Raw genomic sequence first — 18,446 nt, forward strand, 5'->3', positions numbered from 1 at the left:
ATAGAAATCAAGTATTAAAATAACTAGTTTAGGTATAATAATAGAAAGATAAGATATAGATTATATAAATAAGTAGAGAAGAAGATATTAGATAAATAACTAGTTAGAAATAATAATGAATATAGATAATTGATAACATGCAGAAGTAGATTCGAAAAGATAAAATTTAGAAAGATATATAGAATCTTTACTAACTTTACCAGTCATATTAACAAGAGCAGGGCTTAATAATATCTTGTGACCTACAAAAGACAGATAGAGAAGATAGAAAGACAGGTAACTAGTAGAACTATAGTACAACTAACTAAGAGGGGGGGTATATGAACCAGAGGTATCTATAGTTAATAATATTAATAAAAGAATAAACAAACAAAAGATAAAAACAATAAAAAGCAATCGGAAGTTACTAGGCAGGACTACAGAAACACATATAGTATCTGGAACCCGGGACATGATACCAACTGTTAGGGTTGGCTATAGAGAGATCTTTATTATATCATCATAAAGTAGTTGATTCTTCCAAGATCCTGAGACGGGATGATTTAACTAAGATCCGTCCAAGGCGGAATAACAGGGCAGAATCCTCAACACCGTCAGCAGCCATTACAATAAGATTCTATTTAAAGAATTTTTAATTAAGTCTTCTATCTATAGTTTCTTGAATCATCTAATTAGAATTCTAGAAACTTATAGAAACTTGACTATTCTCTTTTATAGTATAATTCAATTATCTTATCTCTCTATAGAATATTTAGAATATAATCTAGATAGACTACTATAATATATATCTTCTACTTATTATAGTTATTAATCTCTATAGTTGATTTCTAATATATAATAAATATATAGTAGATTATATAATTACAGATACTATAACGTAATCGGACATCGAACCGGCAGCCCATCAAAATCCTCAAAATCCTTACCATCCTTAATATTCATGAAGCTTTATAACCACACTACAAAGGCTATATATATTTAATTCTTGGTGTTTTCAATCAGATACTTTAGCTAATAATGTTACTTACTTCTATATATACTATAGTAAGCCCACTGGCATGTCTTAGAAGATCTTAATATCAAAGTCTAAATTAGTAATCTTTAAGTTTCTATATAATTTTAAAGTCTTCTTGATCTATTAAAGTACTTTTATTCTTTATAAATTTTTATAAGATCTTTTTCTTCTCTTATTTATATATCTCTATTAATTATAGCTACTTAACTTAGTATTAAAGTAAAATGACTAATTATATTAATTATTGTACTATCTTTAGTATTTTTTTTATAATTGTATATATAACTATTAATAAAAGATCTGAATCTATAAGTTTCTATAGTTCTTTTCTTTATTTTCTTAATTTATATAGATTACTAGGTGTTCTTCTAAGATAAAATAACTAATTTAAAAATAAGAAAGTTAGTAGAGTTAATATTTTTTAATTATATAAAAAATTTTTTAAAAGAATCTTCTGAAAATTTAATAGAATAAGATCTATAGTATAAAAACTACTAAGAATATTAGCTTTAGTAAAGATCTTAGTATATATTATAATATAATACTTTAAAAAATTCATCTTATTAATTAGATTTTTACTACTATAAATAGCTTTATAAATCTACTAATTATATAGTTTTTTTAATAGTCTAAAGTATATAATATTAAGCAGCTGAAGCTTATAGATAATTAGAAAGATATATATAAAGATATAATCTTAAAAATTATATAGAACTAATTAAACTACTATATTATATAGCTACTATAGCTGTTAAAAATTAATAATTAATATAAATTAACTATTTATAAGTCTATATACTATTTAAATATATTTTTAAGCTATTTAAAACTAAGCTTATTAGTAGTCTACTTATTCTTACTAATATTAATATAATAAAATCTTAGATAGATCTTATACTAAGTTAATTAGTAATTTTATATTATATAGATAATCTATAATAGGAGAACTATTTCTAAGACTAAAATTCTAATAATTAAAGTTATTTATTTATAATTTCTAGATTATATATACTTTATCTATAATTCTTATATTTCTAAGCTGTAGATTATATATATAGTTAAAGCTATTTCTATCTAAAATCTTCTCTTATCTATATTCTAGATATCTTTATTAGAAATACTGTATCTCTAGATTATAAAATAGACTAATTTAAATTACTTCTAAATTTAGCTGAGAATCCTTATATTTAGTATATTGATAATTATATTTAAAAATAAATATAGATTATAATTTAGAATAAACTTTAATAAAGTAATTAATCTAGTATTTAGATATAAATTTATATTAATTTAGCTTTATTTTTACTTATATAAGTAGTTTAGCTGAGAATTGGTTATTATAGATTCTAAGAGATAATTTATAGTATACTATATTAAGAAACTATTATTTTAAAGTATTTTCTTAAATTAAGAATACCTTCTTATAATTAGTATTTCTTTAAATATAACATTTAATACTATTTAAGTATTCTTTAAAAATATTAATCTTAATATTTAAAGCTATAGTATATATAGTCTTTATAGAGAATTTTTTATATCAAAAAGTCTTAATAGTAAGAGCTATATATTTCTTTTTATTAGTTATATTAATAAATACTAAAAATTATATAATTTAGTAATTTAAGCATGTTTTTTGACTTCAAGATAATCAAGATGATTGAGGATGTTGAGGATGTTAAGGATTTTGATGGGGGCGGAGGGAGCCGCCGGTTCGGTGTCGCGCCGGTTCGGTGTCCGATTATGTTACTAGTTCTTATTTATAGATAGATTGATATATATAATAGTTCTCTTTATCTCTATTGTGGCCATCGCCGGTCCATTCACCGGTGGCGACTGTCGTTCCTGCCCGGGGTGTTGCCTCCGCGGTGTTGGTGCCTACAGTCTATCATTTTGATGTTTATAGCAACTTCCTGTATCCTCGTCTCCATTAATAGAACAACTATCTTCCATATCATCGAATCATTTGACAGACATGTGTGTCTTATTGGTGTTGTTATCACTGAGGATGCTTGGTTGTCTGTAAGATTTATAGAAGTCCAAGATTATATAACCTAGATATTATATACTTTCTATAAGTAAATTTATATTAAGTTATATATGAATAAGAAAGATATAAGACTACTTCTATTTCTAAAATAGAAAGAAGATAATATATAGACAGAGAAAAATCGGATCATATAATTTATTATAATAAGTTAATCAATAATATAGATATATATATATATTTTAGTAGATTTATAGGATTATTAGTAGTCTACTTAGTTATACTAATATAGATAAATTTAATAATTTTTATATTGTGATAGGATCTACTTGTCAGGGTAGAAAGCCTGTCGACTAGGTAAGGAATCAACCACTAAACACCATGGATTTGTCTAGTAATGACAAAGGTAGTCTACATCCATAAAATAGACTAATCCTTAAGGGATTAGTAGTCTTCTGTAGAGGAATTAGTATCTTATAGATATTAGAAAAATATAGATTTACTATTAATAATCTTATAACTTCTATAATTACTTTAGTATATTATTCTAATAGTCTTACTTCTAATAATAGCTATTTTATTATAAATAGTACTCTTCTTTATAAGAATAAGCTATGTAACTTAGGTATTAAGAATAATCTTATATATTCTAATTAGAAAAGATAGAGACCCAGTAATAAAAGATAAAGAATTTATAGAGTAGATAATATTAATAAAATTATATATATTTCTATATAGATTTACCAGTATCTAGTTATAGTTGCGTGGGTGGATCTATTAGAAGAGAGTATAAATAAAAGAGTCTATTATATTATTATTATTTTCTTTTCTTCTTTCTATTCTCTTTACTTTATATATTATCTACCTTTTAGTTAAGGCTTGAGATATTTTATTATATTTATTATATTTAGTATATATTTAATTCTTTAGTATTTTATCTTCTCTATATAAATAGTATACTAGATAGAGTAACTAGTACTTATTATTATTATTACACTTTAGTAATAACTTAATCATACTCTATATAGACTATAGTTATTAAGTCTTCTTAACTCTAGTATATATACTATTTAAGAACTTTATTAAAGTATTTTAAGTCTAAGAATATAGATATCTAGAAAGCTTTTTTAATGAATTATATCTTAGATAGTAAAGAATTAAATCTCTATTAGTAGTATTATAGCTACTAGAGTAGCTATAGAATAATAGAGATTTATAAATTCTCTTTAATATACTTTAACTAATATACTTAGATATCTACTAGTATACTAAATAATATAATTAAACTAGTAAAGTTTTTAAACAAATATTATAGTTACTTCTTCTATAAAAATAAAGATAAGAAGAGTAAAGCTCTTATTAATTTTAATAAAAAAGTTCTTTATATAGTAAATAAGTATATAATTTATCTAGAAAAAGCTTTTATATAGATAATAATAATATATTATTAATATTATAGTCTATTAATAGTATAGAAAATAGTATATAAAAATAAACTTATTTAATAACTACTATACTAATATTTTACTAGTAATATATAGCTAATTACAAAGTATTTCTAGCTTATTATTATTATAAAATTACTAGAATTGATATAGAGAAGCTCTATCTTATATCTAGAAATCCTAGATATATTCTTTAGATCTTAGTTAAATAGTTATTTTATACTAGTATTTTAGCTATAGTTAGACTTTAGTTTAAAGAGGAATAATTAGATAATATTCTTAACTAGATATTTAAAGACTTTCTAATTATCTTAGATAAGTTATAAGAATAACTTATATTAGTTTTATTAATAAGAAAATACTAAATCATAGTCTTATAAGAATTTTAGTATATATAGATAAAATCTATTATCTTATAATAATATAATTAATATATCTATTAGTATACTAGAGTATATAATAAAAAACTACAAAATATTATATAATTAGATATATTTATAAGATATAAATCTAATATCTATAATTATTTAGTAGTATTTTACTAGAATTTAGTTAATTCTTACTTCTCTTAGTACTTTCTCTAGTAGTCTCTAATATATTCTTATATATTTACTATATTTTTACTAGAGATTTATTAATTATATTTACTTAGGTATCTCTTTTATTTAACTAGATAGTAGTCTAAGTTATTATCATATTAGTAATCTTTAACTTCTTTAACTTTCTATTTATCTTTATTATCTAATTTTAGTATTAGAAGTAGTTCTTTATAATTTTTTTCTATATTCTATAGCTCTAGTAGAAAAATATATAATTAACTATCTAATAGTAGTAATTTTTATATTATTATAAGTAAATTAGATAATTTATAGTATTATAGACTAGTTTAAGTTAACTTAAGTAATATTATAGATAGTATGTTAGTGTATCTAGTTTATTCTTTCAATTTAACTATTAGTTTAAGAGTAATTTACTATTTAAAAGCTTTAAAATAATATAACTATTATAATATAATTTTAATTAGAATTTACTAGTAAAGATTAATTCTTAATATAATATAATATTATTAGATAGTCTAAAGATTAAGTTAATTTTGTAATAATAGAGTTTAGTTGAATCTAAAGTAGTAATTATAAATAGAACCAATAAAAAAAAAGAGTATTTTAAAAAATAGTCTATTATAACTAAGATAGTATTAATAGTTCTTCTAAATTAAATAATTAGAAGTAGTTCTATAATAAAATCTATTACTAATTTCTTAAAAGAATAGAATAATATTAATAGTAATTCAAGTTTACTATATAATTAATATTTTAGAGTAGTATTTTATTAATATATTAGATAAATTTACATATACTAGATTATATTATAATATAATCTATTCTAGTAGAATTTTCTATGTAAAAATATTTCTATTTAGATTTTTCTAAAGTATTCTACTAAGAGATTATTATAGTATAGATAAATAAATATCTAATATAAGATTTCAAAAGATAATATATAAAAATAATTCTTAAAATAAATATAATCTATAGAATTAATATTCTAGTTCTTTTAGTTTAATTAGTTTAATTTAATAGTAGTTTTTTATCTTTATATCTCTAGATCTTTATTCTATAAATATAAAATTATCTTCTAGAGCTTAAAACTATATATATTTAAATATAAAACTTCTATAGTATATATATATATATCTATAGATTAGAGAATAGATCTCTCTTAAGATAAGTTCTTCTAAGTAGTCTAGTTAGCTATTTTTATATTAGCTTAATTATTAGGATTCTTTAAGCTTAATACTATATAGATATTAAATTAGATTTTTCTATTCTATATATAATAATAAAGTTAAAAGATATTAAAAATATAAGCTATTAGACTTATCTTCTCTTGACCTTAGTCTAGTATATAAATAATTATAACGTAATCGGACACCGAACCGCTGAGACACCGAACCGCGGCGATCTGCCGCCGCCTCGCTTCCTACCTCGCTGGCTGCTTCATGAAGCTATTTAGAACCACCAAAAATACTATATATATTAATTCTTAATGTTTTCTTAATATTTCAACTGATTATGTCCCTCCCTTCTACCTATACTGCAACAGGCCGGTCGGCACGCCTTGGGCGGTCTTAGTATTGAGACCTCAATCTCGCGTGCCTGGACTATATTAAAGCCCTCTTAGCCTGTTAAAGTATCTCTATTCTAAATAAAATAATATAAGATCTCTTTCTTCTCTTTTTTATATATCTAAGTATACTAAAACTACCTCGCTTAATATTAAAGCAGAACTATATTCTATATAGACTATTCTACAGCTTTTATTATTTTCTAAATTACTTTATAAGAAACTATTAATACTAGGTCTTAATCTATAAGTTCTTATAGTTCTTATTACTATTTCTCTAGCTTATATAGATTTACAGATGTTTTTTTAAGATAAAATAACTAGTTAGAATATAAGAATATTAGTAGAGTTAATATTTTTAGCCAAATCTATAGTATTATAAGTATCTTTAAAGAATTTAAAGAAATAAGGCCCATAGTATAGAATCTACTAAGGATATTAGTACTTATAAAGAGTTTAATATATATATTACTATAGAACTATAGGAAATCTATCTTATTTATAGATATATTTTTATATTAAATAGCTTTATAAATATACTGACTATATAACTTCTTTAATAGTCTAAAATAAGTAATATTAAGCAGTTACAGTTTATAAGACGAGTAAGTAGATATATATAAAGAAATAATATTTTAAGATATATAGAATTAATTAAACTATTATATTATATAGCTTCTATAACTATTAAGAATTAATAAATAATAATTATTAATAGATTTTAATACTATATATTAGTTAAATATATCTAAAACTAATTAAAATCAAGTTTATTAGTAGTCCAGTTATTTTTACTAATACTAAGATAATAAGACCTTAGGTAGATATTATACTATATTAATTAGTAATTCTATGTAGTAAAAATAATTTATAGAGATAGTATAGTTTCTAAAGCTAAAATTATAATAATTAAAGTTATTTATTTATAATTTCTAGACTGTATAGACTTTATACGCGAGTTTCTTATTTCTGAGCTATAGATTATATATATAGTTGAAGCTATTTCTATCTAGAATCTAGTTTTATTTATATTCTATATATCCTCCTTATAAATCCTATATTTTTAGACTGTATTATAGACAAGATTAAACTACTTCTGAATAAGTTAAGGATCTTTGTATTTAATATATTAATAATTATATTTTAATATAAATTTAGACTTTAAATTAGGATAATATTAAATAAAACAAGAAATCTAGTATTCTAATATATAACTATATTAATTTAGCTTTAACTTCGCTTAATAAAGTAATTTAACTAAGAATTAAGTATTATAGACCTTAAGAGATAATCTATAATATACTATATTAAGAAGCTACTACTTTAATATATTTTCTTTAATTATAGATAGCTTTCTACTATTAGTATTTATTTAAGTATATAATTTAACATCTTTTAGATAATCTCTGAGGGTACTTTCTTTAATATTAAAAGTATTAGTATAGGTAATCTTTATAGAATATTCTCTACTTTAAAAGATCTTAACAGTAAGATTTAAATATTTATTTTTATCTATAATATTATCTGCAAGAAGAACCATCAAAAATCAGAGGATTTTAGGAATATAAACACGTTCTTGGGATTCAAGATGTTGAGGTTGCAAGACGTGCAAGACGCGGAGGGGGCGTTGCCGCGGTTCGGTGTCTCAGCGGTTCGGTGTCCGATTAAGTTAAGTTAGAATAATTACATAAAACTTTAATAGTTTAAGAAGTATCTTTAAGATATTATCTCTATTATTTAAATAAATAAATAATAGTAAATAATTCTTAATCTAGAGTACTATAATTTAGTTTAGTACTAGAGGATTTATATAACTAGAAGATAATTAAATAAAATATATTCTTATTATTAGATTAGAATAGTATTCTATTTAGTTTTTCTTTAGAAGTATTAGTTTCTAAATATTAGAATTTTATAGAATTAAAATATAGGAAAAGAGATGTTTACTAAAAGATAGTAATTAGATAATAAAAAATAATCTTTTTATATAAATTTACAGAAATTTATCTAGATTCTTATTTATTAATTATTCTACAAAGTAAGAAAATAAGAAGTAATATAATATAAGAATAGTCTCTAATAAATTATTAATAAAAGTTATAGAATTCTAAGAAGACTTAGATATTATAATAATTCTTAGATATTAGCTAATAAAATAATACTATTTATATACTAAGAGTCTATAGTAATATCTTTACTATTAATAATATATCCTAGAAAACTAATATAGAGTTAAGTTTCTTAAAGTCTCTTAAGTACTTAGTAAATATATTTTATATAGAAATCTGTATTTAATAAAAAGATAAGAATATTATTTAAATATGTTATATAAAAGTTATTAAAAAGTCTATAAAATATAGTATATATATAGTTTTAGAGGATTATTAGAGTATTAATTAATCTAAATAGTATAACTATATATTTAAAATAACTATATCTTATATAGAATATTATCTTCTATTTATCTTTCTCTTCAATATAGACTTAGTAGTAGATATCTTTAATAGTAATTTTTGAGAGGTATTTACTTTTAGAAATTCTATCTAGAATCTTTAAAATAAGAAATAAAAAATAGTAATTTTTGAAATAGAAATCTTATTAAGATCTCTATAGTCTATATAAAAGTATAGACTGTTATCTTTCTTGGAGATAAATAAGATAGAAATCCTAGTAAAGTTCTTAGAAGATTAAATATATTCTAATTTAAGATTCTTATTAATATAATTATATAGAATCTTAAGTTTAGTTCTGTTATGGGACCAAGGCCCTGATATAGAGCTCAGCTTCAGGCACCAGTTGGTGCCTGAGGCCTTGCATACTATACACTAAACTAGCGCTAGCTTAGTTCGCATACACCTAAAAGAATTTCGTACAAACTGATAAAATAGCTCTTCAGCTATTTCTTCTTATTCAAAGGCATATTTTAATTAGTATAATCTATCCATCCTATAATATTAGAAATAGCTTATAAAAAAGTCCTAGACAGAGTCTGACTAGGTGTATAAATAGAATAAGAATATAAAAAAGAATTACTAAAATAATAGAATAAATAGATTTAGAAGAACTATAGCTAACTATAGTATCTATATCTATACTTAATAATATACAACTTCTTCTATAGGAGCTAATTAGTCTCTATATAGAAATAATAAAATAAAAAATAGTCTTTAAGGAATAAATAAATTCTACTATTAATAGTAAATAGGAAGAAAACTTCTTATTATAACTATATAAACTATATTTTAGGCCTTATTCTTAATATTCTAATATAGAACTATTTAATAGAGAAGATAAGTATAATTATAAATTATTTAAATTAAATACATATATAAAACTTATAATTAATAGAAACTATTATTCTATTAGACTAGAATAAGTCTTCTATATCTATAGTCAACTATATAAATAAGTAGTATAATAGATACTTTCTTAGATTAAATTCTAGAATACTAAGATAATATAACTTAAAGATCTAATATTAGTAATAGATAAAGTCTTTAAAGATTCTAATATATAATAAAAAGCTCTTAATAGAATAAATACTATAAAATAAGAAAGAATAGAACTAGAAGAATTTCTAAATAACTTTAACAAAGTCTTTATAAGTAGAGAAATATAGTTAGTTAAATAAATAAAAAAATACTATACTAGATACTATTATAAACTAGAGGCTTATTAAGAGACTGATTAGAATTCTCTAAGAATCTATATATAAAGACTACTAAAATCAACTATACTATATAAATTATAATCTAAATAGAGTATTCTTTCTCTCTAAAGAAAGTTATACTAAGACTATATTAGTATACTAGAAATTAAGCCCTGAACTAATAGAATAGAAATCTATCTAGATAGCTACTATATAATAAGAAAAATATAGCTTCTATATAATTAGTAATAGTTATTAGAAATAAGTCTAATAAGTAATATCTAGTACAATATAGAAGAGATATAAAATAGAATATTATCTTTAATATAGATAGAATAAATATCTTATCTATTAATATTCTCTTAAGTCTACTATATAACTAATAAATATAGTAGTTATTATATCTATACTTTATAAATAGAAATAATAATATATCTTAGATAAGAACTTAAACTTAGAAAAAGAAGAAGTCTAATATAAAGTAATATATTTAGATAAGAATTATTAAATAAAACTAGAAAAAATTAGAAAAGTTTTTAAAAGAAATATATAGTTATATATCTCTTTTTAATAAAAGTAATTCCAGATCTTATAGTAACTACTTATATATTTATTAACTTAGAATATCTAATCTACAATATTATAAATAAGATATTTATCTAGATAAATAATCTATTAATTACTAGTATTACTCTAAGACTAGTATAAGAAATCTCTAATAATAAAGTACTAATCTACTCTATTATATAAATAAAAATAAATATTAGATCTTATATAGAGAAGGGAGTATCCTTTTATATAATATTTAATAATCTTAGATATAATTTAATTCTAGGAAAAAGCTAGCTATTCTACTATAATAGAGTTCTAGAACTAGATTAAAGAAGACTATTTCTATATATAATAAGAATAAGATTAAAAGATTTATTATATCTATAGTATATAAAGCTAAGAGTTTTGTGGTGGTTTCGGTTATCCCGAATTCTGCCGTCTGTATCCGCCTTCGGGCATTATCTCGACGGAGTCATCTTCCGTCAACAACCACATCATCATAATGAAGATTGCCTCATCACGAATTCAGCTGATCCATAACATATAGTAGCATGTCCCATAACAATCCAGTGTCTTATACCACTGTGGATTAATTATCTATAACATCTTCTAAGATATTTATTTATTATTTATACTGGGAAATCTGTATATTATCTTCCTATCCAGCGCATCTCGAGGTTCCTAATTATATCAACTATATCCTACCTCCTTTCCCCGCCTTTCTTATTCATCTTTATAGATTACTAGGTCCTGTCAAGCCCTTACCCTGTCTTATAATTTACTTACCCTGATCTATATATAAGTTATTCTTACTAAATTTATATCTTATACCTTCTGCTGATCTTTACTACTCTATATTATCCAACCCTAGTATCTTAATATTATTAATTATTAATTCTCTAACTTACCTGTCATTATCTTACACTATAATTTATTTAGATCTATTCCTAATAAAAATCTTACTATTATTATCTTCAGCATCTTCTATTATTTATATAGACCATATTCTGAATATTATCTAAATTAGTATATTAAATTATTAACTTCTATAAAAAACCCTTAGTCTATAATTATTAAGACTATATAGACTATAATGTCCTTACTTATATATTTTATCTTACTTTAGTTATATCTATTCTAGTCTTATCTAAATACTTTATCTATTCTCCTTTCTAGGACCTGGATAAGTCTATTTTATATAAAGCTTTTTTATTATTTATTAAGTAAACTGAATACCTATTATCTACTAGCTCCTATATCCAGTAGCAGATAGAATTATTATTACTTCTAGATAATTTTGTCGAATCAGTATATTTCTTAGGATATATTTATTCTAGATTCTCTTCTATCTTGTTATCTAGTACTATTATCCCTATAGATATACTAAGACTTGTTGATAATTCAGATATAGATATATTAGTCCTAAAATCAACTAAATTAACTACTCTAATAGCCTCTATACCAAGTCCTATCACAGATAAGTAAGCTGAGGATCCTGTTATATCTAAATATCTATATCTAAATATTACTATATCAGAGTCTTCTACTCCTTGGATTATAAGATATTTCTAGGGCATGAATATATCTTATATATTATTTTCTGTATTATATAGTCCTCCTCCTTTCTTTTTAAATAGATCTATATATACTATATTACTATCTAGTATTTTCCCTAATATCCACCGACTTCCAGAATTAGTATATAGTAATATTAAATATTCTGACTACTTATTCTATAATATTAACTATTCTAATTAATCTAATCTGCTTAACCTCTCTGCATCAGCTTTATCTCTTGTTTATATATTTACCAGAGTCGAAACACCTGTCCTATCTACTAATACTAAGACGCCTATAGTTGACCCTATCCCACTACAAGTACTGAGGCAGTAAAAAACGCGTGTAGTCACTAATAAGATATCTAGCAGTACTAGTGCTAGAGTTAGATCTAGTAGCTTATCTAATTCTCCTCTACCGGATCTATTAGTAAGAATACAGTAGATACTAGAAAGAATAGATAACTAAATAAGAATATTTAAAACTTATCTTAATTAAGCTAATTAAGTAAACCAAGTAGTTTAAGTAAATAGTTATTAAAATACTCTTATCTAATCTATAGTCAACTAAAATAAAAGAATCTTCTATATTAAAGATATAAAGTCTAAGAATATTAGTTTCTTCTATCCTAATATAGAGGATAATAAAAGTATAAAGTAGATAGAATATAATATATTCTATAAGAATATAAATATCTTTCTAGATTGTATATACAATGTAGTCAAATACTAAGATAAAGTAGTAGTTAAATCTAACTTATAGGCCTATCTTTATAGGACTATACTGAATTAGTTTATATCTAGTCTTACTAAGCTGGAGAAGAGTATAATTATTAATATATTTCTAGAAGCTGAATAGATAAAAGCTTTAAAAGAATATTTTCATTCTAATATATCTATAGCTCTGATTTATCTTAATTAAATAAAGTATAATTTTACTAATATTAATACCAAGCCGATCAGTTAATTTATATAAGATATAATTCACCTAGCTTATACTGTAAGGATAGATAATCTATATAATCAACTTCTATATCTATAAAACTAGATTAATCCCTGTCTGTAGATTATACTAACCAAACCAACTGAGCAAACTACTATTAGTATATTCCTGTATATACTAGATGATCAGTAGTAAGAATAGAAAGACCTAATCAGAGTAACTACTTAATATAATAATCATCCCTATTAAGACGGTAATACTCCCCTATATAATATTTAAGAACTCTATAACCAAGGATTCTGTAATCCTTAAGAATATAATCCCTAAGAATATAATCCCTAAGGACATAATAATAGACTCTTTGAAAGATATAATATCTATCAGTCTGACTACTGGAATAATTACTAGAATAATTATTATCTTGACTAAAGTAATACTAACAATTATCAAAGGCGTCTATACCAAAACCACTCATAGTAGACGAGATAATGGAGCTGTGACTAATACTCATATAATTAAAATAGCCAGCAGCAGTACAGCTCACAGTAAGGCCGGTAGGGTCCGCAGAGCTAATAAATATATAATAGTAGTATAAATTATTAATCTTAGAATTATTAAAACCAGAATTAAAATATATATTATTCTAGAAATCAAGATAACCAAGGATAAAATATTCGTGACTATAATTATACTAATTAAAGTAATAATTATTATACTAGATAGTATAGTACTTATACAGCTATAACTAATCCAAGAGTACTAGAAGAACTGAATCAAGACTAAAATAACTAGTATAGATACTATAGAGATGAATATTAGAAGTAATCTATAGATTTCTATAACCACCCCTATCATAATCATAATACCTATAACTAATATAATAATTACCCCTGTAATAATAGCTATAAAAATAAAGAGTATAATATCTATATTACTAAGGATATTAAATTCAAAGATACTAGTAGTCTTTCTATATTATTATCTTTCTCTATTTCTTATTATAACTACAATATATCTTTTAAATTAAATAATAAACTCTATAAATATATTAATACCTGTAATATATCCCTAATATTAATTAAACTAATTAAGCTATATACTAATCTAAGTAAAGATAATAGAATTATTATATCTAATTACTATAGCAAGGAGATTTCTAGTAATAAGAATAGTTCTATCTTGTATTTATCTAAATTAGCTATAGTTAATATAGAATTAAATACTATAAATATATATACTACTATCTGTATAGATACTAGGTACTCTAGTAGTATTAGTAATACTAACTTGCTTTGCTCTATTCCTAGTATTAAAATACAAGAAGTCGAAGAAGTACTTAATATCAGAGATATTAGTTCTATCTATAAATTAAAGGAATATATTATCTTAGATATCTATATCCTATATAGTTAGGACCCAGAGTATTTATACAGCCTGGTATTTATATACTTTTATACTTATATCTTTCTTATGCCTGACTTACGTACAAATATATTAATTAGAACTAATATAATATACTATAAGGGTATTATTATTAACTATAAGAGATAGACTGATACTATATAGTCTTATAGAGTATTTATCTTTCTACTATAAACTATTATTATTTCTAATTATCTAATAAATACTTCTATATATACTACTAGATAGATTATTATATCTCTCTATTTATATATTAAACTCCCTATTAAGTATATTACTAATCTTCCTAATATAGATTATATATTTTATTCTAAAAATAATACTAATTTATTAATATATAGCTATCTAGTAGATATAAATTTCTCTTTTATTAAGATAGTTAATAAGTCTTTATCTATTATAATAATTAGTTACTATACTAAGATAGGTATACTTAGTAATAATAAGTATACTACTATATATAAGATACAGAAAGCTATTACTAAGCTAAAATATTTAAATACTTATTCTAATTGACTTTTACTTCTATATACTCTATATAGTAATAATTATTATTTATATCTATCTCCTCACAACCCTGATTATCATCGTTGGGTTGCTGTGTCTATAGAAGCTGCGGAAGCTCTATCTATAAATATTAGATTATCTCTATCTTATAGTTACTAATTTTATAAGTATACTACTTTTAGAAGTAAAATATAATCTCTATTTTCTATATCTTCAGACTAGCTATAATCTTAAATTACTATATCTTTAGACTAGCTATCTTAAATTAGAAGTACTAAATATCTACTAGAAACTAGTTCTGGATCTCTAACTAACTAAGTATCTTTATTAAAGATTAAATATAATAAGAGTAATACTATTATACTTCTAAATAGTATTATTATCTACAAGACTGGATATAAGAAAGTACTAAGTAGATTAGTTATATTCTATAATATCTAGACTTTCCCAGATAGTTCTAATATCAGTACAGTTGATATTCCTAAGGATAAATAGATAAGAATCCCTATAAAGAAGAGATAATAAGATAGAGCAGCTATATAGAAACCCTATATCTATCAACTTCCTAAGTATAACTATACTATAATAGATACTATATTTAATCTACTTTATAAAGTAGATAAGATATTATTTATTAAAAATTATATATTTATTATATATTCTGTCTTTATTATTTAAAAATACTTAAATAGTAAAGCTAAAGATTACTCTATTATTAATCTTTAGACTATTAATTATAAAACTAAACTAGATTTATATCCAGTTCTAATATAAGAAGATATACTCTATATAGTTTAAGAATACTAATATATTACTATTATTAATACTACTTACTTCTTCTATTAATAGCTAGTTTTTCTAGGTTATTAAAAGTATTTAGTAGTTATAATATATAGAAGTTAAGAAATATTCTATATTATTTTAATAGGATTTATTAATAGTATCCCTTTTATTAAAAGATAGATAGATTTATATCTTGAGAAGTTTTGTACTTTTATCTATATATATATTAATAATATCATTATTACCAGCTATATATTTAAGAAATATATAGAATATCTGTCTCTTATCTTCCAATCCCTATAAGACCTAAAGATTAAACTTAAGCTAAGAAAGGCATATATTGGGTTTCTCTTAGTTATACTCCTCAGACAGTGAGTTAATACTCTTGGTTTATTAATTCCTAAAGATAAAGTCGCTGCTATTAAGAAATTAATCTTTCTAATAAACCTTACCTAACTTAAGTACTATCTTAGAATAACTAGTTAGCTGAGATACTATATTAGTTAATATATAAGTAAGATACAACCCCTATAAGATTACAAGACTTAATTACTTTATACCTAGTTACTACTAAAGACATCCTTATCTATATATATATCTGAATAGATAGACTAATCTTATTAAGACTATATAAATAAAACTCTAATTCTTAATTCTACTAAAGATAAACTTTAAGTATTTTATATATTATAGAATAATTTTAGTAATATCTATAAGCTAGCTTATTTTATGTCTACTAAGCAAGTCTATCTTAATCTAGATATATATAGAGATAGGTATAATATAATATTCTATTATATTAAGAATAACTATACTTATAAAGACCTTGCTAAGCTATCTTCTAGAATATATATTTACTCTATTCTATTTCTAAGTTATATTTTAATTCCAGCTAAGAAGAACTACTAATCCACTAAGTTAGAAGTATCCTACTTTATTTAGATACTCTGAAAGCTTAGATATATAATCTAAACCATTAAGCTACTAACTATTATCTATACTGATTATTCTAGTATAGTCGCCCTTTTAAACTAGATAATATTTAATATAGTTGTAGTAGAATATCTTAACCTCTATCTAGTATATATAAGCTAGTTTATTCAATAATTCTATCTTAAGATATACTATTATTCTGGTATAATAAATACAATTATAGATACTTTATTATATCTTTTTAGAAAAGATATTTAGTATACTTCTTTATTTAACTATAATCTTAAAGATATCCTAATTAATATATTCTTCTCTGGCTATAAGTCATACTCTATATATACTATTCAAGTTAATAAGTAATTTAAAAGCCAGATATATTAAGACTATAAGATAGATACTAGAGTATCTAAGATTATTAATATTCTACTGTCTAATCCAAACACTAATCTTCTATATTTTATAGAAGACGGGTTGCTATATATAACTAAATATATCAAGAATAATAATAGTAAAACAACTAGATATAACAAACCCTAGATCTATCTTCTATATTCCCTAGTTCCTAAAATTTTCTATATTATCTATAATAAACACCATTATTAAGACTTTCAGAGATATATAGAAGAACTTTATAGGCTTATTATTTATAAAGCCACTAAACTCCTCTATGACTATATCCGCCGGTGTCTATAATACAATAAGAACTATATACAGAAGTATAAACTATATAGTACCTTATAACTAATTATCCCTATATCTAAATCTTTCTATACTATAATAATAGACTTTATCACTACCCTTTCTACTAAGAATAGTAATAATTAGATACTTATAATAGTTAATAAGTTTACTAAAAGAGTAGAAATAATTCTAGAATATTTAAAGATAAAAATAAATAATTAGAAAGTATTTTTTATATAATATCTTTAAGATTATAATTAGAGAGTTTCTATTATTATTATTTCTAATTAAGATACTTGATTTATATTATTCTTCTAGAAAGAAATATTCTTATATCTTAGTATTTATTAGTTTTATTTCACTACAGTGCATCTACAAACAGATGGTTAATTAGAGTATATAATTCAGACTATTAAGATAATAATAAGATATACTACTATCTAATAGAAGTCCTGGCTTGAAGCTATTCTATCTATTATATCTATTATTAATAGATCTTATAGTACTACTACTAATAAAATATCTTCTTATCTTATATTTAGTATAAACCTTTATCAGCCCTGGTACTTAATTAAAGGTATTCTAAACTATATTTACTAATCTACTACTAAATCATCTATCTTATCTTATCTAAGAGTTAAAGTTATTATATCTATAAAAGACAGATATAAGGAAGATACTTAGACTAAAAGATATCCCAGTCAACTGTACAAGATAGCTGAATATATTAATATCTATACTAGTTAAGACTTTAGTTTATAATTTAATACTAAAGAAGTCCTTAAGTTTACAGCTATAAGAATAAAAAAGATATATAATATAAAGTACTAATCTATATTATTTATACCTAGT

The 18,446-nt window shown here is 22.2% G+C and overlaps 1 protein-coding gene across 1 annotated transcript; it reads left to right on the forward strand.

The window, feature by feature from the left end:
- Positions 1-2,641: 2,641 nt before the first annotated feature.
- Positions 2,642-4,533, forward strand: BP01DRAFT_370067 (uncharacterized protein; the record flags this gene model as incomplete). Its single annotated transcript, XM_025576583.1, has 12 exons — positions 2,642-2,740; positions 2,800-2,882; positions 2,950-3,034; positions 3,322-3,356; positions 3,590-3,624; positions 3,738-3,763; positions 4,035-4,056; positions 4,253-4,262; positions 4,315-4,346; positions 4,389-4,395; positions 4,459-4,468; positions 4,531-4,533. The coding sequence occupies 12 exons, from the start codon at positions 2,642-2,644 to the stop codon at positions 4,531-4,533; spliced, it is 447 nt and encodes a 148-aa protein (XP_025426213.1).
- Positions 4,534-18,446: the final 13,913 nt, after the last annotated feature.

This window comes from Aspergillus saccharolyticus (genome assembly GCF_003184585.1).
Source record: "Aspergillus saccharolyticus JOP 1030-1 unplaced genomic scaffold BP01scaffold_76, whole genome shotgun sequence".
Classification (NCBI taxonomy): domain Eukaryota; kingdom Fungi; phylum Ascomycota; class Eurotiomycetes; order Eurotiales; family Aspergillaceae; genus Aspergillus; species Aspergillus saccharolyticus.